Source organism: Rhineura floridana, chromosome 20 (assembly GCF_030035675.1).
Source record: "Rhineura floridana isolate rRhiFlo1 chromosome 20, rRhiFlo1.hap2, whole genome shotgun sequence".
NCBI lineage: Eukaryota > Metazoa > Chordata > Lepidosauria > Squamata > Rhineuridae > Rhineura > Rhineura floridana.
This window is the reverse complement of record NC_084499.1, coordinates 4,892,443-4,914,227: the sequence shown is the minus strand read 5'-3', so window position 1 is coordinate 4,914,227 and position 21,785 is coordinate 4,892,443. Positions and strand designations below refer to the sequence as shown.

Genomic DNA, 21,785 nt, shown 5'->3' with positions numbered 1-21,785 from the left:
CTGGCATCAGCATTCATAGACAAAGCTCTAAGATCTGAGCAAGAAGCTGAACACCCTACCCTGAAATATTGTGCAAATTGTTACAACGATGCTCTTGAGGGGAGCACCAGCAAGAACCAATTCCCTGGCTACCATTCTAGAGGGCTCTGAAGTTGTTTGCCACAGGCACTGAACCCATATATTGGACTGGACAGAGACCACAAAATCTCCTGATTTGTAACAAAAGGCTGCCACGCTGTAATGCAAGAAGGACTTAGCAACCCCCCCTTCAATAGGGATTCATTATTAAACGCTAGGGCAGGGCAGAGTTATAAGGGGAAACCTGACAAAATTGTTCTTGAGTGTCTCTCTATCCTTAGCTTGTATATATTTGGGCTCCATGTAAAAGTATTAGACAACCACTGTTAACCTGCGCGTTTCATAGCCATTTGGCCCCACATATACACAAATCACATTTTTTCTGTGAGTGCATGCACACATGAACACACAACAGCCAATTCTGTCACAAAAATCTGTCTTTAAGGTGCCACAAAGCACTTTCCCCCAAACACCAACAAACCAGTCGCTTAAAACAAATGCCTCTCTATTAGTTTAACCACACACACAATTTTATGAACATCAGAATCATTTATATGCAGTGGAGAGAGGGAGAGATACAGTTAAGGATATAAGTAAGCTTAATCAGAGTAGCAACAGAAGCCAAAAGCTACAATCACTTTCTGTTCAAGCACCAACATTTATTTAGAATATTTAGCAAAAAGGACTAACAACCCAGAGCCACTTTCTCATTGTTTATGTCAACAACTGGTATTCATTAAACTAATAGTGTGACAGCCATTGTAATTCACTGTTCCATATTCTGGAAACCAAATTATGTTAAGTCAACAAATGTAAAGTTAGAGTTGACTCACTCTAGATGTCAATAAAACAAACACTACTAGCCTATATTTAAATATTTGTGGCAAGCTTCCCATCCTGTTTAAAATAAATTCTCCGCCCAGCTCATGTTTGCGTTCCTGTCTTTAGTCAGCAAGATTAATCTTTCAACAGAAATACAGTAAGATGTTTCTACACTATTCATTCACAAAAAAAGCTCCAACGAACGCAACTTCTTTCTAGAGTGGCTTGGGTTTGTTGAAACCCCCCTATTATCATTTTAATCTACAAAGGCGTGCTTTGGTAATTAAAAGATGTAAAGTATTCAAATTTTACCACTTTCCTACAATGTTCAAATGGCAGACTGTGAGTTAAATCCAGTTCATGGACAAATTTAATCTGGCCACAAATGGCCCTATCAAATTTTACTCAAGTTGTGGTGTTAACAAAAAAAAGTCTCCCATATCATTTACAAGAAATTTGCACTTTACTGCTCATTCTGATTTGGGTTTTGAGCTTACAAATTTCATCTCTCTGAAGCTGTTACTGATATTATCAAGCACCATACTGTTAGGGCACACAGACTACCTTCTGGGAACTAGAGTAGGGCCCTTCGAACACAGAAATCGGCCACCTCCAATTCAAAGAAAGTACTTTTGTTTTTTTGGTTGTCAGCCTCAGTTAAATCAAAGTTACAGGACAGCAGGCTTCTTTCCAGAAATTCTCAGAAGTGTTTAATATACTAACACACATCAAACCTTTCTCTCTCACCCAAACTACAACGGTCAAAGTTAATATATTTATTGTTGGCCCCAAAATTGGAAGATGGTGGCATCTAGATTTCTATTATGCCTTTCATTGACACAGAGAACAAAAGGCAATAGATTAGTTGGTGGGAAACGGTTTAAGGTCCAATTCCTTCTCTGACATGAATGCCAAAAGGAGTATTATTTTGAGTTTAATCTTTAACAAAAACGGTTGACGGCAGCCTAATTCTAATGTAAGCTTCAAGTAACAGAGCAGTGTTGTATATTAGTCAAGGTTAATGAGATAAACATGGTAAAAAAAGGCAATTTATAATTTTCACTAATTATACATGGGCTAACACTTTTTGGCAACAGAACATAGTCCACAGATACAACAGTCACAGGAAGAGCAATAGCCACCATGCTGTACATAATATAAGTCAGAAATAGAGAGCCCACAACAGCACACCTGGATTTGCTATTGAGTATACTCTGACAGGGAACCCAAGCCAACCTCTGCTCTCCGACAGCTGCACTGGTTGATTAACACTTCTGAAGACACAGATTTTGTCATGTTGACCCATGTTACTTTTAGATTCACACTTAAGATTGTATGCTTGAAGGATCCTACAAGAGAACAAATCAGTAGCCAACGTATCTTTCCACAAGGACTGTTGTGTTGATGATTAGGTGGTTTTAAAATTGACTGTTTATATATTTATATTTGATGTACACCGCCCAGAGAGCCACGCTATGGGCGGTATAAAAATTAAACTAAATAAATAAATAAATAAATTCCTAGATGATGAGGAGAAGCTATATGTGCAAATTCAAACAAAATTGAAGAAAAAAACCTTAACATATTTACATTTCTCGTATTCAAACCAATGCAGTAACCAAGTACATAGCTGTACATAGTTGTAGTATTGCTTCTTAAAACAAGTTGGAAATGTAATTAGAGAGGGGGGTTGCCACTGATTTCAACAGATGTGTTCAGCACTTTTAACCTGGATTGCTTTAAAATTGGTTGGCCAGCACAGCACCTTTTCTTAGGAAGATTTGACCTGGCTGTGATGACATATACCTTACTTAATTCAAGATCAGACTACTGCAATGTACTCAATACAGGGTGAAATTTTAAAGAATCTCCAGAAACATACAGTGGTTCAGAGTGCACCATCGATGGTGTAAGTGGACATTTGTCCATGGGAACATATTATACCCATTTTACAAATTGATTTCCAATTGATTGATTTCCAGGTATAATTCAAAGTGTTGTGATCACCTTAAAGAGCTTTTTTTACCCAGAAGGTATTTGACCTTGTGGGTGTCACTAGCTCCCATATTTTTATATTGGTTTTATCTGATGCATCTATCTGTTTCACTGTTTTATTATTTTTGTTATTGATTCACTGCTGTTTTAATTTGTTGGATTTTCAAACTCTTGTAAGATACCCTGAACCTTGTGAATGCAATAGAAGGGTGGGATAGAAATAATTCTAACAAACAATATTTGTCTGAAAAACAAAATGCTAGATTTTCTAAAGAACAGCACCACATTTTAGCTACATTCTTTGTAAATTAAACTTGTATATCAATTAAATAATCACTGTAAATAAAACAATGTCTTGTTCATACAGATGCAATACTTCCTGCCTCTAACAATGATTTTTATGGACTTGAACCTATATGATGAACCAGAGGAAGTCTGCTGGCAGTGGGGTTTAACTATGTACTTAAACAAATTGACATTAGGAGGGAAGCATCATAAACCTGGCATTAGACAGGACAGGTCATATCAATATAAAATAGGAGGAATGCAAAAGATCCTAAGTAAATCTTGGCAGGGAGGATAGCAAACACTGCAAATTTTGAACAGCTTTCATTCCCAGGACTGGTATAAAGAAGCAGCTCAAAGGGAGCTAAAAAATCTGAAAAGTAGCTTGGGGACCTTTGCAGTAAAGCACACATCAGTCTTCCAATGCACAGCTTCTGCTTTAACCCCTACACTAGTTTTAGTCCCTCTCAGTGTTGGACCTCTGTTAGTTGGGCCCTTGGCTAGTTGGCTCTGTTACTCTGGATTCCAGCTTCTTCAGGCTTGCAAAATTAAGTTTTGGAGGTGATAACAAAAAGAGATGAGACTGTATGCACCCACTACAGTGCAAAGAAAACGACTAAATACATCACTCAAGCCCCACAGCAATAATTAAAAATTATTATTATTATTAACTTTATTTATACCCCGCCGTTTTTCCAAATTGGAACTCACGGCGGCTTCCAGATAAAAGACACATACAATTAAAAACCTATCAAAAATAAAAGCATATAATGCATAAATGAATAAGTATAAACAGATATAATTAAAAAATGAACTCTAGTTTAAAATAGCATTAAACTGTTTCTAATAATTAAAAAACATAATCATAAAATCAGAATAATTAAAAAATAAACTGGCAAGAACAATATAGCATCCTTTTGGGACTATCCTTGGCCGCCTTCGGAATCAAAGGCTTGCTGAAATAAGAAAGTTTTTAACTGTCAGTGAAAGGACTGCAGGGAAGGGGTCATTCTTATCTCCCTAGGGAGGAAATTCCAAAGCCTAGGGGCCACCACCGAAATCAAATCACCCACACTCTACCTGGCTACCTATGTACTCTTTAGACTAATTTTTCAACGTGCCTGAAACCAGAAATATCTGTTACCAAACATAGAATTTAGGTTTGTGTACTGATTAAAGTGCACCTCAACACAGAGGAAGAGATTCCCATCATTACCAGCTGCTGGTACCAGTACAGCAAATACACTGAAGCAATGCATATGGTCATTGCAGAATGTCTGAAGACAAAGGACCGTCATTGCTCAATTTTTCTTATCCATGAAAGGTTTGTGGAAAAGTAATATATATACAAAAGGCAGCCCCTGAAACTTGCTTACACCACCAATGATTCAAGGGGACAGCTATATATTTGAAAGAGTTATAAATACAGTTCCATTAACCAACACAAAGCTCTCTGTGGTGTGTCATACCCAAGAATATTACAGAAGTTGCTGTCCTCCATGAGAAAGAATCAGTTTTCTACTGGAAAAAAAAGGAAAGTAACTAGAACAGTAATTCCTTGGGGGACTTATTAGATCCTCAAAGAGCTGCTGTGATTGCTTAAACCTGCTTTTGCCAGCAGAAGCTTCATCTTACATGTATACAAGGGAAAACCAGAAGAGAGGAAAACCCTGAAGACTATACTTCAATGCTGCTAGATAATTGAAGAAATGCATTTCAGTAGCAGGGTGCTTAGCCTGCCTGCTATACAAGGCTTTTTCTTAAAAGTTTCCTAGCATTGCATGAATGTCAGAATCAGCATCTTGGAGATGCTGCACAGACACTCATGATTTGGCCACTGAATCAAGCTTTCTTCTTAGCTTTCTCTGAACCTACAGTAAGATATGTTAGAGGAAATCAAAATCTTTTTAAAGGTGGGAGGGAGAAAGGAGACAACTCTTAAAAATACACTGTTAATAGCCATCCAAGACTAAAAGTGTAATCTCACAATTGAAAACAAAGAAAAATACAAGGATCGACTATAAAATTACAAGACATATTCTGTTTAGGTTTTTAGGCTATCTTCAATCAAACAGGATGTGCGTGGAAGAGATAAACAGCCTCCTTCACAGTAGGGCAGTGAGATTCCACAGAATCTTCCCACAGAAAACCACACTCCCACATGATAAATTGTTTTACTCAGACTCCTGCATACATTTATTACTTAAAGTGGCCACAGCAGCAGTGAATGTTCTTGCAGCAGTGTTCCCTAAGTTAAAACTGAATCCATATATTTTATCACAGTTACCGAATAATATACAGCTCTTCCCAAGTAAATGACAACATCAACCATGTATGGGGTATCTGCATTGCTGATCCACATCCAGCCATGAGCATCAGGTCCCATTACCTCTGGACGTGGATCTGAGCATCTGAACCTCAGGGGAAGGCAGGTGCTCCCTGATAGCATTTCTTGGTCCTTAGCTCCCTTGGAGGCCAACTTTGAGCCTGGCCACATACCTTGCTTCATTACCATACCCTTGGAAGATGATCAAGTACTGGGGTCAGAGGCGGTAGCCCTACCAGGAAGCCCAAGCAGAGATGGAAACTGAAACAAACGATACTACTGTGCCAACATTGAATCAGAACATGAGAAGAGCCCTGCTAGAGCAGGACAAAGGCTCACCTAGTCCAGCATTGTTCTCCTAGCAGCCAGCCAGATGCCTAAGGGAAGCCTACACACAGGTCAAAGCAGAATAGCACTCTCTTCACTTGTGCTCCCCAGTAACTGGCATACTGACCCCAATACTGGAGACAGCACTATGTCATCATGGCTGGTATCCATTGATAGACAAATTCACTGAGGATAAGGCTAAACCCCTTTTCAAGCCACCCAAGTTGGTGGCCATGGTTACCTCTTGTAGCAGCAAATACCACAGTAAGCACTGTGTGAAGCACCTCCTGTCATCTGTCCTGAATCTTCCAATATTCAATTACATTGAATGATCCCAGGTTCACAAGCACAGCAGCATTCTCCCCACTTGTGCTCCACAGCAACTAGTAACCAGAGGCATACCACCTCTGATATTGGTAGTAGTACAAAAACATCATGATTAGTAGCCACTGGTAGCCTTATCCTCCATGAATTTATCTAAAACTCTTTAAAAAGTATACAAGTTGGTAACCATTGCTATGGAGCAAATTCCATCGTTTTATGAGCTGTGTGAAGTATCATCCTCCTTTTGTCTGCCCTGAGTCTTCCAACATTCAACTTCATGGAATGACCCCAAGTTCTAGCATAAAGAGATAGAGAAAATCCTCTCTCTCTATCCACTTTCACTACACCCTGCATAACTGTGGACATCTCTATCAAGTCCCCTCCTTACTCATCTTTTTTCTAAACTAAACTTTCCCACATGTTGTAACCTAAGAGAGATGTTCCAACCCTAGGATCATTTTGGCTGCCCTTTTCTTAACCCTTTCCAGCTCTACAATATTGTTTTTGAGATGCAGTGACCAGAAATATACGAAATATTCCAAGTGTGATAAGAGATAATTGTATAACAGCACTACTATATTTGCAGTTTTATTTTCAGTCCCTTTCCTAATCATCTCTATTATGGAATACACCTTTTCACTGCTGTCATACAGTGAGCAATCCACCATGACTCCAAGATCTATACAGTGGGAGCAAGGATGAAGTTGTAAGCATCTTTTTCCACAGTGAAGTCCCAAGGCAGGCCAACCTGATACAACAAGCCTGATCCATGAACGTGAGACAACACAATCAGCCTTGTGCTGTTCACCAAGCCAAAGGTGACAGCCATTACACCAGTCAGTGAAGTGTTCCAACACAAGACTAGTGCTTTTCAAACTAGATTGGCAGCGTGTGACCCAGTGAACAAGAAACCCATAGAAATAAAATGAAGGCTGCAAATCCAAATCAGTATGAGAACAGGTGGAAGGTTTACAAAGCAGAACAAAAGGCAAGTAAGAAGATATGTGATCATAGAGGATGTTCTACTAGCTGCTGTTAATGTGGTGCCAAGCAGAGAACTGTGTGAGAAAGGTCAGCTGTACATGCTAGCAGCCACAGCCTCAGGGAGGGAGGAAAAAGCACTAGTTCACTGGCTAAAGCTTTAGAATATTCCAAACTCAGCTTTGCATCAGTGCAGATCCCATATGTGAGACTGCACAGTGACTATGAAGGAGAACATCAAAAAAATAATAAAAATTAAACCTTTCCTGGCCAAACCTGTTGGAATCAGACTCAGACTCGCCGGTGTATTCTTCTCCAGCATGTTTAAGGTGAACCTTCAGTCTAGAATGCTTCATGGATCAGCTTACAGGTTGCACAGGATTCTGCATCTCTACACAGCCATCATAAAGGATTATTACTCAAAGCTAAGATGTTGTTGCAGCAATTAGATACACCCCCTTACAACCTTTAAGTAGGTTTGGGTGGTTCATAGAATAGTAGAGTTGGAAGGGGCCTTCAAGGCCATCAAGTCCAACCCCCTGCTCTTTCTACTTGCGTGTCACAAGACACACGGTGTCACAGAACAGGAATGCACATGCATGCCAGTGTTCCTACTAGGTGGGAAAGTGGGGGCCAGTTGAGTTTGCTGTCACAGTTGTCTACATGTCTGGGGTTATGGGGGTGATGGCACCTCATTGAGATCTTCCTCCTCTAGAGGAGGTCTGTATGGCAGCAGCACCTTGGAAGAAGAAGGGGTGGAGGGAAAGAGAACAGATGGGCTCCTGATCAGCCGCCATCCCGTCTATTGCAACTGGAGCTAAGGGGGAGGAGCTGTCACTGTCAAAAGTATTGAAGCCTATTGTCTCAGCACTTCCTGGTTGCAACCCATTAGGACCCTCCCCCAGGTCCCATTCTGGACCTCTGTCATCTTCATCACTCCATGACCACTCTGCGGGGCTCATGACAAAGCCTAAGACTCGTGTCATGAACCCCATGGAGCTTTCCTGAAGTGATCAGGAAGAGGAAGAAACAGAATGGGATCTGGGGGGAGGGGTCCAGTGAAATGCAGCAGGGGGGAACTGAAACAGGAGACTTCAGCACTTTTGACAGTGACAGCTCCAGTTACAACTGAAAAAACAATGTCTGACAATAAGTCCGCCTCTTCTCCTCCCCTCCACGCTCCCTCTTTGCCTGAGCCACTGCCATGCACACTTCCTCTAGAGAAGGAGGAGGATTTGGAGACTCAGCCTAAGTCTGTGTCCCAGGAAGATCTCAATGAAGTGCCCCTGCCGTTGCCAAGGGCACGCAGGCAGATGCGCAGGCATGCACAGATAGCACCAACTTTTCAACTTAGGAGGACTGCTCACTTGTGCACGCAGTCCAATTCAAAGGAACCATCCACATGCAAGCCGCCTGGAGCCTACTTAAAGGATCTCAAGGGGTGTGTCCAATTGCTGCGCCAACATCTTAGATTGAGTAGCCATGTCTAATGCTGCACAGAGATGCAGAATCCTGTGTAATCTGTAAACCGATTTATGAAACACTCTTAAGCTGAAATTCCACATTATACACATTGGAGAAAAACACACCAGTGAGTCCGAGTCTGAATCCAATGGGTTTGGCCAGGACACTCAGTCACTTTGCTAAGAAGAGAGTCTGAAGAATCAAATCAAGTAGGGAGAAAATTATACTCCAGACTGTGTATTATCAGATGGTAATGTTCTTACAGCTGACAAGATGTTACAAATTGGAGTAATTGACCTGTGAAAGCAGTATGAAGCTTAAGAGAGTTAAAAAATTATCCTATAAATACCATAAAGATTAACAGATCTTTAATATTCACCCAAGAAGCACTTACGCTAAGTACAATGATTATGGTAACAGAGATTATTTACTATGTAGGCTTGACTTTAATATATACAACTTGCCACAAAAAGCAGCACTGCTTCTTAATCCTCCAAGAGCTGAAAGTCATCATTTAGATTTTCCAAACTGATTAAGTATGGTCTACAAAGGGGGGGATTGCGAATACTGCAAATAACTTTGTTGTGTATGGGCAAAGGCCTTAACAATATAAACAATTTTTAAAAAAACCCTCTCTCATATAAAGTGGGGGGAAATCCTTTTTTATTATTCCTTTGTGATGTATGAAGAATTCTACATAAATGTTTTACTGTATCTGGCCCAACTCAGATTCTGAAAAGACACTTCACCCCCACCACCCCCAGACATCTTGAGCACAGGGATGTCTTCTCTGGTAAAAGTTAAGCACCAGCAGGGAAAATCCAAGACTAGGCGGCCATGAGTTTTCATGGATTCTCTAGGACTAACTAATTACTCTGTTTGGGGTCACTGAACAAGTCCCCCGCAACTCATACAATAAAGCAGCAACAGAGTTTTATTACTTGTATCCTATTACTGGAACGTCTAACCTCAGATACCTTGCTTGGTCTTTTTTTTAAGCAATAAAAATACTTGATACTTACCAGCAGGGTAAATAATATTTATACACAACTAGCAATACAGAGTTCCATAGGCAAAGCAGTGGGCCCCTGCCCCGGGAGCTTCTAGCAGTTTCAATATCGGGAAGGCAGCAGAGAGAGGGAAGAAGAATGCAAAGTGAACAAGGATGGATTGTAGCATGGATTTATAGTGGAAGTGGGGCTTTGAGGCACACACGGCTAAAAATATAAATACAAACAAAAATGTATGGGGGGGAATCAGAAGCAGAAAATCAGCAGGGGGCAGTCAAACTGTTGGATGGCAAAGGAGTTAAACAGGAAGACTGAAGGATAAGCTGAAGGAATTCTTTACTAGACTGCACTATAGAAGATGCAGAAGATACACACCAAAGTTACTGTTCAAAAAGTAAACAGTGGGGTCCTCAGGAATCAGTATTAGGACAAGAGCTATGTAATTTCTTCACACATTTTTAGAGTCAGTGGTGATTGGTAGCCAGCTTTGCAAATGACACCAAATTACTCAGGAATAGTGAAACCTCAAGCAGGCTGTGAAGAACTGCACAAAGAAACTCTTTCCAAACTGGGCAAATAGGCAACAAAATAGCAAATCAGGTTAAGCGTAAGAAAATATAAAGTAACGCACATTAGGGCAAAAATATCCTGTTTCACTCATACAGGTGATGGAGGTCTGAACTGGTAGTGACTCTGTAGGAAACAGTCTGTGTACAGCAGCACTGAAGAGGAAAAATTGTGTGGTGGGGTTTATTAGGAAAGTGAAAAGAAAATGCTAGTATCATAATGCTTTTATGTACAGTGCGGTCACATTGGAAATACTGTTTCGGTTGCCCCATCTCAAAAAAGATTCTATATCTCTGGAAAAGAGCAACCCAAATAATCAAGGGATTTTAGCACCTTCCCCATGATGAAAGACTAAATGTTTGGGGCTTTCTAGTTTCAAAAAAAGACAACTCACTGGGGGGGGGGGCAATGATTGCAAAATTGTGCATGGTATGGAGGAAACTGAGGCAGAAATTTTTCTCTCCCTCTAATCCTAGTACTGGAATACAGAAGTGACCCAATAAATAGATTGGGCGTTATGTTTAGGACAGACAGAAGGAAGTATTTCCTCACACACTGCATAATTAATATATTTTCCTCCACCAAATGTGATGATGCCCTTTGAAGGAGAATTAGACAAATCCATGGAGTGCAGGTTTATCGGTGATTATTAGACATGATGGCCAAATGGAATCTTCATGTACAGAAACAGCGTGCTACTGAGCATTAAGGTCACTGCCTTCAAGAACTGCTGGTGGGCTTCCATTGTGGGAAAGAGGATGCAGGATTATATTGATCTTGTCTTGAAACAGTGGGAACTTCATGTGCCTTCCAACCCTATGACTATTTTTGGACTGAAAATTTGACTGTCCTACCCTAGATTAAGGAGGAAGAGGATAGAGCATCAGGGCAGCAATGAAGAAACAAGGCAAGACAATGAAAACACAGCTGTGTCACTTTGCAGATCTATTAACTTCTCTCCCCACAGCTGTTTTTTCTACCTAGCTACTTGGAAGTATGTACTTTGGGTGAAAATTGTTTAAGGATATCACAGGCCTATCCATTTAGTAGCTCATCCAACCAGCTCACAGCTCTCTCCTGGGAACTGCCTCCCTAGTCCTCTAGGGAAGGGCAAGCACAATGAATACTGATGATTTCTGAACAAGGAATCAAGAGAAAATATATTCTGCAGAACAGCAAAATCCATGGGTTGTATTCAACTAAGTTCTACTCAGAATAGGCCATGTCCATTATTTCTAGTGGGTTTATTCCAAGTAGGACTCACACCTGATACAACCCCACGTTTTTCAAAATCTTCTGCAAGCCAACTTGCCCTGGCTGCCTCTGACAATTTGTATTATGTTGCCATTTTACACAGCCAAAGAAGTTCAACAATTTGGCTCTTGCACACATTTTCTGTTCCAATTTTTTTCCCCTTCTTTAAAGGTTTTCCCTCCCTTCCTGGCACACATTCAAACTCACAGCATGCTCAGAGTCACTCTCTGGTAGTAACAAGGACAGCAGCTGGCTCATAGGAAAGGGTGAAATTTGGAACTTGAGCTGTCCTACACCCACTTGAGCCAGGAGCAGACTGCTGACTCAAGAAGCAGGCAGTGACAAGCAGATGCCCAGGTTCCAGTCCCCTGCATGTCACTTTACAAATCTGCGCACGCACATGCACACGCACGAGTCTGAAAAAAATAATTCCAGCTATCCTGCACCCATTTTCCCCCTCAGCAACACAGAACAGAGGTTCAGTTTCATGTCCACTCAAAAGGCCAAAGAACATTTCTCATTTAATAAAAAATAGAATTTTCAGAGCTCACAGACAAAGCAGCAAAAGTAATTAGAGAACAGTAAACATCACTCCACTCTTCCAAATGGAAAGCCTGTGAACCCTTTGAGAGGGCGTGGGCCACCACCTGTTCCAAGAGCATTCTAGACTAGGGCAAAAGTTCATGGGGCCTATCAATTTATCCTTCACCTCTGCAATACGAGGGCACTAAACAATAGTATTTTATTTATTTCAAACAGAGTTCAACAAGAGAAAGAGAAATGTATGTGCCCCTCCTCCCTCCAAGAAAGAAATATGCCATCAGCCTGACCTTCCCATCATTATTTTTGAATTTCACTGTTCTGGTGAAGTGCCCAGTTTATGAACTCTTTAACAGTTCACGAGAGCCAGTGTGGTGTAGTGGTTAAGGTGTTTGACTACGACCTGGGAGACCAGGGTTTGAATCCCCACACAGCCATGAAGCTCACTGGTTGACCTTGGGCCAGTCACTGCCTCTCAGCTTCAGAGGAAGGCAATGGTAAACCATCTCTGAATACTGCTTACCATGAAAACCCTATTCATATAGTCACCATAAGTCGGAATCAACTTGAAGGTAGTCCATTTTTAACAGTTCTTCCCTTAAAGAAAACATTCACGCTTTATTTAAACAACATGAATTAATACGGTTCTAACAACTGATCTAAAATTTAGGCACTGCAAGTCTGCATTGCCTTCAACTACAAAAATCATACATTTTGCCAACAATGGGATTTCATTCAGTGTCAAAATGCTGAACAGTGCAAAAGGCACTATTTTTTTGACAAGAATATTACATATGTTTCCTCTGAGTCTCTACAGTAGAGGTGAGTGGAGAAAATCCTTTCTATTATTAAAGAATTATCTAGGCTCCGTGACCTTGTTGTGCAAAATCAAGAATAGAATATCATCATGTTTATTTTGATAAAGTATAAAAATTCTAAGAAGTCATTTTTTAAAAAGCACAGAAGGAAAGACATTAAATACATGCTCTTACATGAGAGGCGCTGCAGGACACGAGTCAAGTCCCAGGGGAGAATTACTATTTCAAAGCAGCTCTGGGCAATGTGTCAAAATCAATATTAAGCAAAGTTATCTGCACTTCTAGATCTGCTCTTTAAGGAAGGATCTATAAAGCAACATGCTCAGCCTCTTGAGTCAGAATCGTTTTACTAAAAAATATTAAGTTCTATGTCTTGTATTGTACTATCCACCTCTTAAGGTTTGACTAAAACTTTTATGAGGCAACACAGCCATATGATCCCTTGTAAGAGGAGGCTCAAAAACCTCAAACTGAGTAGTTTTGGACTATGTTGAAGGAAGTAATTTAAGGACTGCAGACAGTATTTGCTGGCACAATCTGAGAGGCTCATATCAGTGTAATTCTTCACCAGAAAAGGGGGAAAGGTCTGCAGTTTTGCCAACTTCTTTGAAAAGATGCCTTGTTCTCCACTTGGAACTCCTCTGAGGCAAGGCAGCAATGAGGACGCCTTCTGGCTCCATTTGCAAGTCAGCTATTCTTGGTGGCTGGAATCTGCCCAATCAGACTTTGTAGTACACAAACCCTTGGAAACATTTTTGTCAACATATATCCTCTGTAAGACAGTGCAAAATTTAATAATGACATCACAAATCTTACTATTTAGAAGGTTAACAACTATAAAACATTGTCCCTTTTATCAGGAGACTGAGGACAGTTTTTTTTAAACAAAGAATACAAAACGTAACTCCCACGGCAAAGAACTGGAGCAGGGACATTCACAGGAAACTCTAAGTGATACATTAATCAGAAGAGAAACATCTCCCTTTTCGATCAGAGCCCTTGACTGAATGGGCTATACACCCTCTGTACGCCACTAAATGGGAATATTGAAACTTGCACCCCATTTTAAACTTTGATATGCTCTAGGTAAGTGCTAAGTATCACTGCGTGCTCACACTACAAATTCTGTTAACAGAAGGTTATGTTGAGAGAATACACCAACATTTACAAGACTGCTCAAAGGGACAGTGATTGGTTTGGAGGTTGCAGTCTTTCTAGACCCATGTCAGTTGACAGGAGCCCTTAAGAAACATGTGTTATGATCTGCATGGATACTAAAACAAGGAACCATACACCTTATAAGGAGAAAATACTGGACACACTGTCTCCACTTTGGTTCTCTTCAATTTAAAAACAATGTACATAAAAAATTAGTCTTTGTGTAAAGAACCACAAGATCAGTTTACCCTGCAGACAAAGGGGAAAGGAACCTATCTGTTCAGCTATTACGCTTATCCCTGAAAGACAGAAGTTTGATCCCTGAAATATTCTCAGACTGTTTTTCACAAAGCATCATGTCAAGAAGTTAAAACAGTCTGCTTGACCTTATGAAGTCTGCAAATCTGGCACACCCTCACAATAATGCTACTTCAGACAACTTTAAGTACTAGGATCTTATTTACACCATTTCAACTGTATGGATACAGGGGCATGGCTATCTAGAGAGGTTTTTAAATCATTATTTACCTTTAAGGGATTCTTTCCTTCCCATATCCTAAATAGCAAATTTGGTGATAAGATGCAAATACATGCAAAATATGTTCACATGAAGGACTCATATAACTTGTTTGTTTTTGCTATAACTACCTGCTAGTGATTCCAAACCAAAGTACACAAAATAATTCATGTATCAGTAATTGCAATTCCCTTTTATTCAGAACCTCCAGTATTAATGACAGGCATTTCATGTAGAATATATCTCACAATAAAGATTAAATACTAACTGAAGTAACAGTAGTAAACTAGCTAGTTAATTATACTATCACACATCTGAAGGTATTCCAAAGCTATTTATAATAAAATAAACAAAACAAAATATGAAATACTGAAAGCGTAAGTCATCTAAAACAGCACAAAATGTTACCCCTTCCACACAGGATGAACACAGTAGCCACCTAAAGTCTGACCAAAAGTCCATCCGCCCAGGAAAATAAAAATGTTTATTCTGGTGCCGGAAAGATAACAAAGTCTGAGCTGGTGCCTTAGACAATGCTTCTTTAAAATGCTAACAGCTTGTTTGCTCAGTGTTAGTTGCACATTACAGTCCATAATACTGCTTTTTTATCACCAGTCATGCTGTTTGCACAAAATAAATGATAAATATTAGGAAAAAAACAAATTATACTGTCATTTCAACCGTAGGCTACATTTTTCTGAGGGCGGAAAGAAAGGATGTTTTGTTCTCACAGTAGCTTCTTTCTTCTGCTTTGCTTATACTCAGGGACCAAAGACAGAAGCTGCCTCCTCAAATGTCCACAAAAGCCATTATTTAGAAGCAAGATAAATTACAGTTATTGTCCCGATTCCTATTTGGGCAATTAGCAATCACAGGAAGTTCACTTCAAAATCTCATTTTCTCTCTAATCATTGCTTTTTAATTTTCCAGAAATGCTATGCTCTATATGATATGAAATCATACAGATTACAACAGAGCACACCATCATTTCCTGTTGTAAGGTACCGGGTCTGCAATCCACAACCCTCTTGCTCCTGGGGTAAAAGTTTAATGACTGCAGCTACAGATTCACAAAGTATGTTAAGGAGGTTATTCTGAGAAAATGAAACATCCTATGTGTCACATATGCAAAGGATTTCAGTGCACGGAACCATTAACAGTTTGTTTGCTGGGTAATGATAATGCAAGGACAAAAATGCTGCAAGAGACAACACAAAGTTCAGGGCAGATCTGTGCCAACCAGCCTAATTAATTCCTTAGAATGTGAAGACTTACAAGACTGATTTTAAATAACGAATAGTTTGTTGTTGTTGTTGTGTGCCTTCAAGTCGATTACGACTTATGGCGACCCTATGAATCAGCGACCTCCTTTAGATACTCTGTTCATAGGGTTATCATGGCAAGAGTTATTCAGAGGTGGTTTACCGTTGCCTTCCTCTGAGTCTGGATGCATCTTAGTCTGGTGTCTCAGTTTTGACCATTCTGCCTTGGGTAACCCCGCTAGGAGTCTAGCCTCTTAGTCTACACTCCTGACGGCTTTGCTCTCAGCTTCTTTGACATTCTCAAACCCCCTCACCACATTAAGGAGTGCATCCTAGAGGTGGTGATGTATCCTAGGAATCAGAAACTGAAAGTCCCTGAATGTGATGTGATCCACCCCCATGCACACAGACACAAACATGTCCCACCTAACCCCACCACCACCACCACCCATTGCCAGCCCAGAGGGGAGGCCAGTGCTGAAGGCACCAGTCGCTACAGCAATAACAGTTCCCGGCAGGCCACGCTGGAGGATGAGCAAGGGCCTGGCCTTCCATCCTCCACCAAGACCAATAGCTGATCTGGGGCGGACACATTCATAAACCTTTATTCCAATCACCATTTTTTTTATTTCTTATTTAACAAAATTTATATTCAATGCCTTCTAAAGCTGTTCACTGAACATTCTTGAAGAGGAGTCTGCCTACCTGGACCCTCATCACACCACCACCAGCACACAGAGAACCAATCCGAGGGAGGAGGTAGTCTGATCAGGCACAGACATCCTTGCAGCAACATCATCTTCCCGTCTGTTGACTGCAGCACCCACACACAAGCTTCCCCTAGTCTCCAGTGTGGATGGGCAGAGGAACAGAGCAAACACCATGCAACACAGGCCAAGCGGCAATAAACACACGCACCAAAAAATCTAGGGCTATTCCCAAGTACCTGCATAGTCCATTGTATAGCCCTGCTAGTAAGAAATTAAGGTCGACCGGTAAACAGCATGCAAGGAAAAGTATAGGCTGACTTCGTGAGCGATTTCCACCCCTCTCAGCACTGTCTGTGAAAAGAAACTATATGAGAACAACTGTTCTAAGGCATGTCTTTTGGCAGCTAAGGCAGCAGCAGCACCAAGTCTAACATTAAAAAATGCAATCTGATACCAAACCACATAAATAACCCTATTTTTAGCAAAATTTCAACCATTCACGGTTCCAGAAAGAACTCTTACTAAATACAAGAATAAACTCAATTTATCCCATAACCGTACAGATCTGTGAAGAAAGGGAAAACGTCTGTTTTAGGAGCCTAGCCACGTTAACCAAAGAATGAAAGACAACAATGGGACGTTTGGCTCTTTGAGTTCTTTCAAAAATCATTACCTCCTTATCCTGTGTTTACATTCTTTCAGATCTACACCCTCAATCCAGAGTGGCCTGCTGTGGGTCCACTAAGCCAGAGAACACTGGAGGATTTGCAGTACATTGGCAAGTGTTTCTGACTTCCATTTTTTTAAAAAAAACTATAGCAATAACCCCTGCCCACAAAATAGGCCACTAGAATCCAGGATACGCAGTAACTCAAAAGTAGATCTATATGTGTATATGCAAGCTGTCACAGTGTACAGTTTATGGGACCCAGTGGTGAACTGCCTGTGCCTCTTGAGTTATAGACCCGGCCCCAGTTGTTGTACTTCAAGGTTCTAGTAACAAAACAAAAAAGTAGAGCCCATAAACCAGATATCTGTCCATGGTGGCACTAAGCTACTCCTCCTGGATAACTTCTGCTCCTAGCCACTCTCCCTAGAAGAACAAGGCAGGCTGCCTACTTATCACAACTCTTCCATTTCTTCCTATATCTATATTTTTCTCAGGCTGCCATCATTACAGTATGATGACAGTCATTAATGGGGACGGGTGGACTACATGTGGATGGGGCAAGCAGGGCAGCGGCAAACAAGGTAGTGGGGGCGATGCTGCTAGGCCATGGTGGGCAGCAGGCATGGCAAGTCAGAACCACAGAGCAACAGTCAGGTAGGGGCAGCTGTTCTTGTGCTGTGCGCTCCCCTTAGCCGGCTGTCTCCCTCCCCTGCTTCCCTCCTCCTCGCAGGAGAAGGTCTTGTGGGGGGAGGCTTGGCGACCTGTGGCAAAGGAAGACTCGGCCAGGTGTAAGGGAGTTTAGCAAGGTTTGAGGGAGGGGGTTGCATTCATTGGGTTGATGCACAAAGTACCAGCGCCAGAAGCCCATAGTATTATTAAATCTTTCCACAGCTCTACAAAAAGCTTTCCTATTGTCATCCCATCTCACAACACCCCAGTGTAGAGATTAGGCTGGGAAATGGTGATTTGCTTAAAACCACATAGAGAACTGCAAGAACGAGGAGGAATTTGAATACAGACATCTTGCAACCAAATCCATCACTGAAGAAGACTGAGCCCAAATGGGACTTGCTCACTAAGATGGCACACCGTGCAGCAGGCCATTTATCAAGTGTGCAAAGTGTCTCACAAATTATATTTTATATACACCCACTTTAGGCCCTGGATTAAAGAGAATACCTACACATTTCTGAGCAAAATGACATGCAGTTCAACAAGATATAACCCAGATATAACCCAGGCAGATATATTGGTTATTACCCATTAACATTTTCTAAGCAAGGGAATAACAGGGACAAATACTATGGAGATCTGAAGTGGCTTATTTGCCCATTCTCCTTCAACATGAAAATAACAGCTAGTGATGAGCAGAAGTTTATTTTAGCAGCAGATTTAGTTATTTTAACTTTACACTCATTGTTAACTGCCCATAAATCTTTAGTTACAAAAGTAAACAAATTCAAAATTGGTCTCTTTTCAACTGTCATTTTCTAATTCGCTGAAAATTACTAAGGTCGTGCAATAAACCCTACATGAGAATGAAAACCGGTCTACAGAAACTTTAACCATTTCTCTTAGACTTACACCCTCTTATATGAAAACTGGGCTTGTTGGTCTATGGATGCGATTCTCCCTTGAAGTGTATGAGGGCACATGCTCACATTCCAGGTGGGTCCTTTTTGCCCAGCTGAGTCCTATACCTTAGAACAGTTTTGAGGAACCTGTGGCTCTCCAGATGCAGATGGACTCCAGCTCCCATCACCCATGACCATTGACTAGGCTGATGGGAGCTGCACTCCAACAACATCTGGAGAGGCAGCGATTATGGATAGGCCCCAATTCAGTGACAGAGTGCATGTTGTGCATACAGAAAGACCCCCAGTTTGCTCCCTGACAACTCACATTTAAAAGATCTTAGGTAGCAATACACCAAAACCTTGGAGTGCTGCTGGCTTCTGGAATACAGTACTAAGACTGTATATGTTCAAATGTGTGGACTTATGGAACTGTGCAAACAATGAAAAGCGGGTTACACATAATTTAAGTAAGAGCCTGGTTGTGTAGGAGTTCTTGATTTAAGACTCTCAGTAGGAAGAATATATTAAAAAGTCTAATTTACAGCAATACACACTGAAATTCCATCCATACCAAAAGCAGCTCCCAAAAATGAATATGGGTGATGGTATGGGTGTGTGTACACCTACCCACAAATCTCTGTCTTAAAGACACAAAGATGGGATTCCTGGGCAGAATCCCCAAAGCCTGCCTTTAATTTATCCTCTGATGAAAGGAATGAAGAGAAACCTGTCAGAATAAGAGATGACAGTGGAACTGTAGCTGGAGAGGCCCACACAAGTTCTGCATCAGAAAACATGCAACAAGCCTATGGTAGTTTTTTTTTAATTAACACATTTAAAAGTAATCACAATAGGTGTCCATCTCCTACCAGAACTGCACCTTGCTTTACCCCATACGCATGACTTAGCTATATGGCAACAAGATCCCCTACTTTGCAGAAAAGGAAAAGACATTAGTGACAATCCCCTGGACCCAAAGGCACCTCCCCAATAATTTTATAACTGACCCAGTGACCCATAATGCATTCCCTGCAACAACAGCCACTGATGCCCTGATGTGTACATTTTTAGGACTCACCCAGTTTCTTGTGATGCGATTTCACGGCTGCTTTTAATGATGTGTCTTAAAACTGTTGTGAACTGCCCCGGGGACCTCTGGGTGAAGGGCAGGCAATAAATTTAACCAACACCGCCACGTCTGGTGCATTAAAAAGCAACTACTCACAACAGCAATAACAGCAAAAAGTAGTAAATCGTAGTAATAGTAGCAATAATAAACACTGGGAGAAGGGGGTAGAGTGTTGGGAGGTGTCCAACACCACAAAAATTGAAGAGGGGCGTTTTGGAGGGGGTGGGCTTTTTAAAAAAACACGTTTATTTGCCTCCTAGGGCTCCTTCTAGGAGGAAGGGCGGGATATAAATTTAATATAAAAACAAATAAGGGGATGGGAGGAGTCGTCACTCCAGAGGTGCCACAGGGAGTGGCACGGAAGAGAGGAGGGGCGCAGGCAGGGGGAGGAGCCAGCGTAAGGGAGAGGGGCGTGGCCACACGCCGAGTGGGGGGCTGCCGCCTGCCGCCCCCACCTCTCACGACCCCAAGGGGGAGGGGATGGCGCCAAGGCAAAGAGGCCTCCTTCATCGTCCCTTACCTATTACTGCGGCGGCGGCGAGGAAGGCGCCTTTCCTTCCGGCGGCTCCACAGGCCCTTCTCTCTGTGAGGAGGCAACCTCGCGCTCTGCTCGCAGCGACGCCCGGACACAACTTCGACGCGCGCACCCGCTCGCTACTTCTCGCAATCCCGCCCCCGCCTGCCCAGTATTCTCAGACTCTTCCTGTCGCGTGCGCGCGCGCGTTCCCGCTCGCTAAGTCTGCCCCAGCCCGTCAGTCCGTCCTAGGCTGCCACGCAGGCCTCCCTCCCGCTGCGAGCGCGTGCGCGCCACCCGCCTGCCTTCTCCCTCCGATAGCCAGGATTGAGCGACGCCGAATGAGAAAGGGGGCGTGGTCTTGGCCAGGCTCGCGCTCGGGAGACAGGGCAAGGGGAGGGGGAGTCGGGGAGGAGGCCGAGGCGCGCGCGGCGGCCGTTGGCGCGGGACGAGTGGGGGAGGGGCTCATTTCCCTCCCCCCCCTTCGCCTCAGTTTTGCCCTCGCACCGGCGTGAAAATGAGACACCGCCGCCCCTTCGTCGTCCCCCGCCCTTCTGCCCGCTGGGACGGCGGTCGCTATTAAGCTAAAAAAATTGCCACATGATCCCACCTAATCATCCTCGTGAAAATTAAATTGCAGTAATTTTTTTATCCCGCCTTTAAAAAAAATCCCTCAAGGCGGTTTACGTCATTAAAAACTAAACGCTGCTGCATCTAATAAAGTTTTTTTAAAAAAGCACACGGGGATCAATACTACGCAAAAACATTTATTTTATTTAGTCCCGCGGATGTGTCAGGCGCTGCACATTTCGGCAGGTGGTCTTTACTAAAATTATAGGGTGCGCAAATGAAGGGCCCTTCTGAGGAAGAGGTTCACGGTGAATGCTCCTTATTTGCATGAAAAATAAAAATGTTTTTCGTTTCGTGTTGCAGTGTTAAGCCGCAAGCCCCACCAGCTTAGTAGGACTTGCTTCGGAGTAAAAATGTTTCTAGGACTACATGGTTTAATATTTCACTGTTGGGAGCTCTGTAACGAGGAGAAAAGACAACTCAGAGGGAGAATGCTTATGTTTAAGGGATTTAAATGTTTCCAGGGCCACTTTTGGGAGATAATATGACAGCCACAAGTGTCTGTGTTTGGGGTGGGGTGTACTGCCACGCTGAAAATTTCTCCCACATTTTTAATTAACCATTCTTCCCCCAATTAATGAGAAAAGAGTTGTATTCTAAAATTATCAAAGGAGAGGGGAAAATTCAGGTAAATTCTCATGGGTAGGGTAGGATGCATGATTTTTGTCTTATCTCACTTTCAAGGAGGTCGAGGGCTGTTTGTATCTTTCCTTTATTAATAGCGGTATATAAATGCCTTAAATAAATAAACTTTCTTGCACAAAGCACCTCACTAGTAGTCTGCCCTCTGCAGGGTTCCTGTGCTTTAATTAAAGCCTAGAGGAAGG

The 21,785-nt window shown here is 41.9% G+C and overlaps 1 protein-coding gene across 7 annotated transcripts in view; it reads right to left on the bottom strand.

The window, feature by feature from the left end:
• The window catches only part of NEK6 (NIMA related kinase 6), a 116,730-nt gene that overhangs the window by 94,671 nt on the left and 274 nt on the right, over positions 1–21,785 (bottom strand). For 3 of the 7 annotated variants that reach the window (XM_061604259.1, XM_061604266.1, XM_061604260.1), the window contains exon 1: positions 16,675–16,702. The exons of 1 other annotated variant lie outside the window; for it this stretch is intronic. In XM_061604259.1, coding sequence (XP_061460243.1) covers positions 16,675–16,687 — 13 coding nt within the window. In that variant the 5' untranslated portion in view covers positions 16,688–16,702. Of the gene's footprint in view, positions 1–16,674; positions 16,703–19,763; positions 19,841–20,334; positions 20,674–21,785 lie in introns of those variants that run through there. 3 more of the 7 variants (XM_061604262.1, XM_061604261.1, XM_061604264.1) reach the window with 3 other exon arrangements.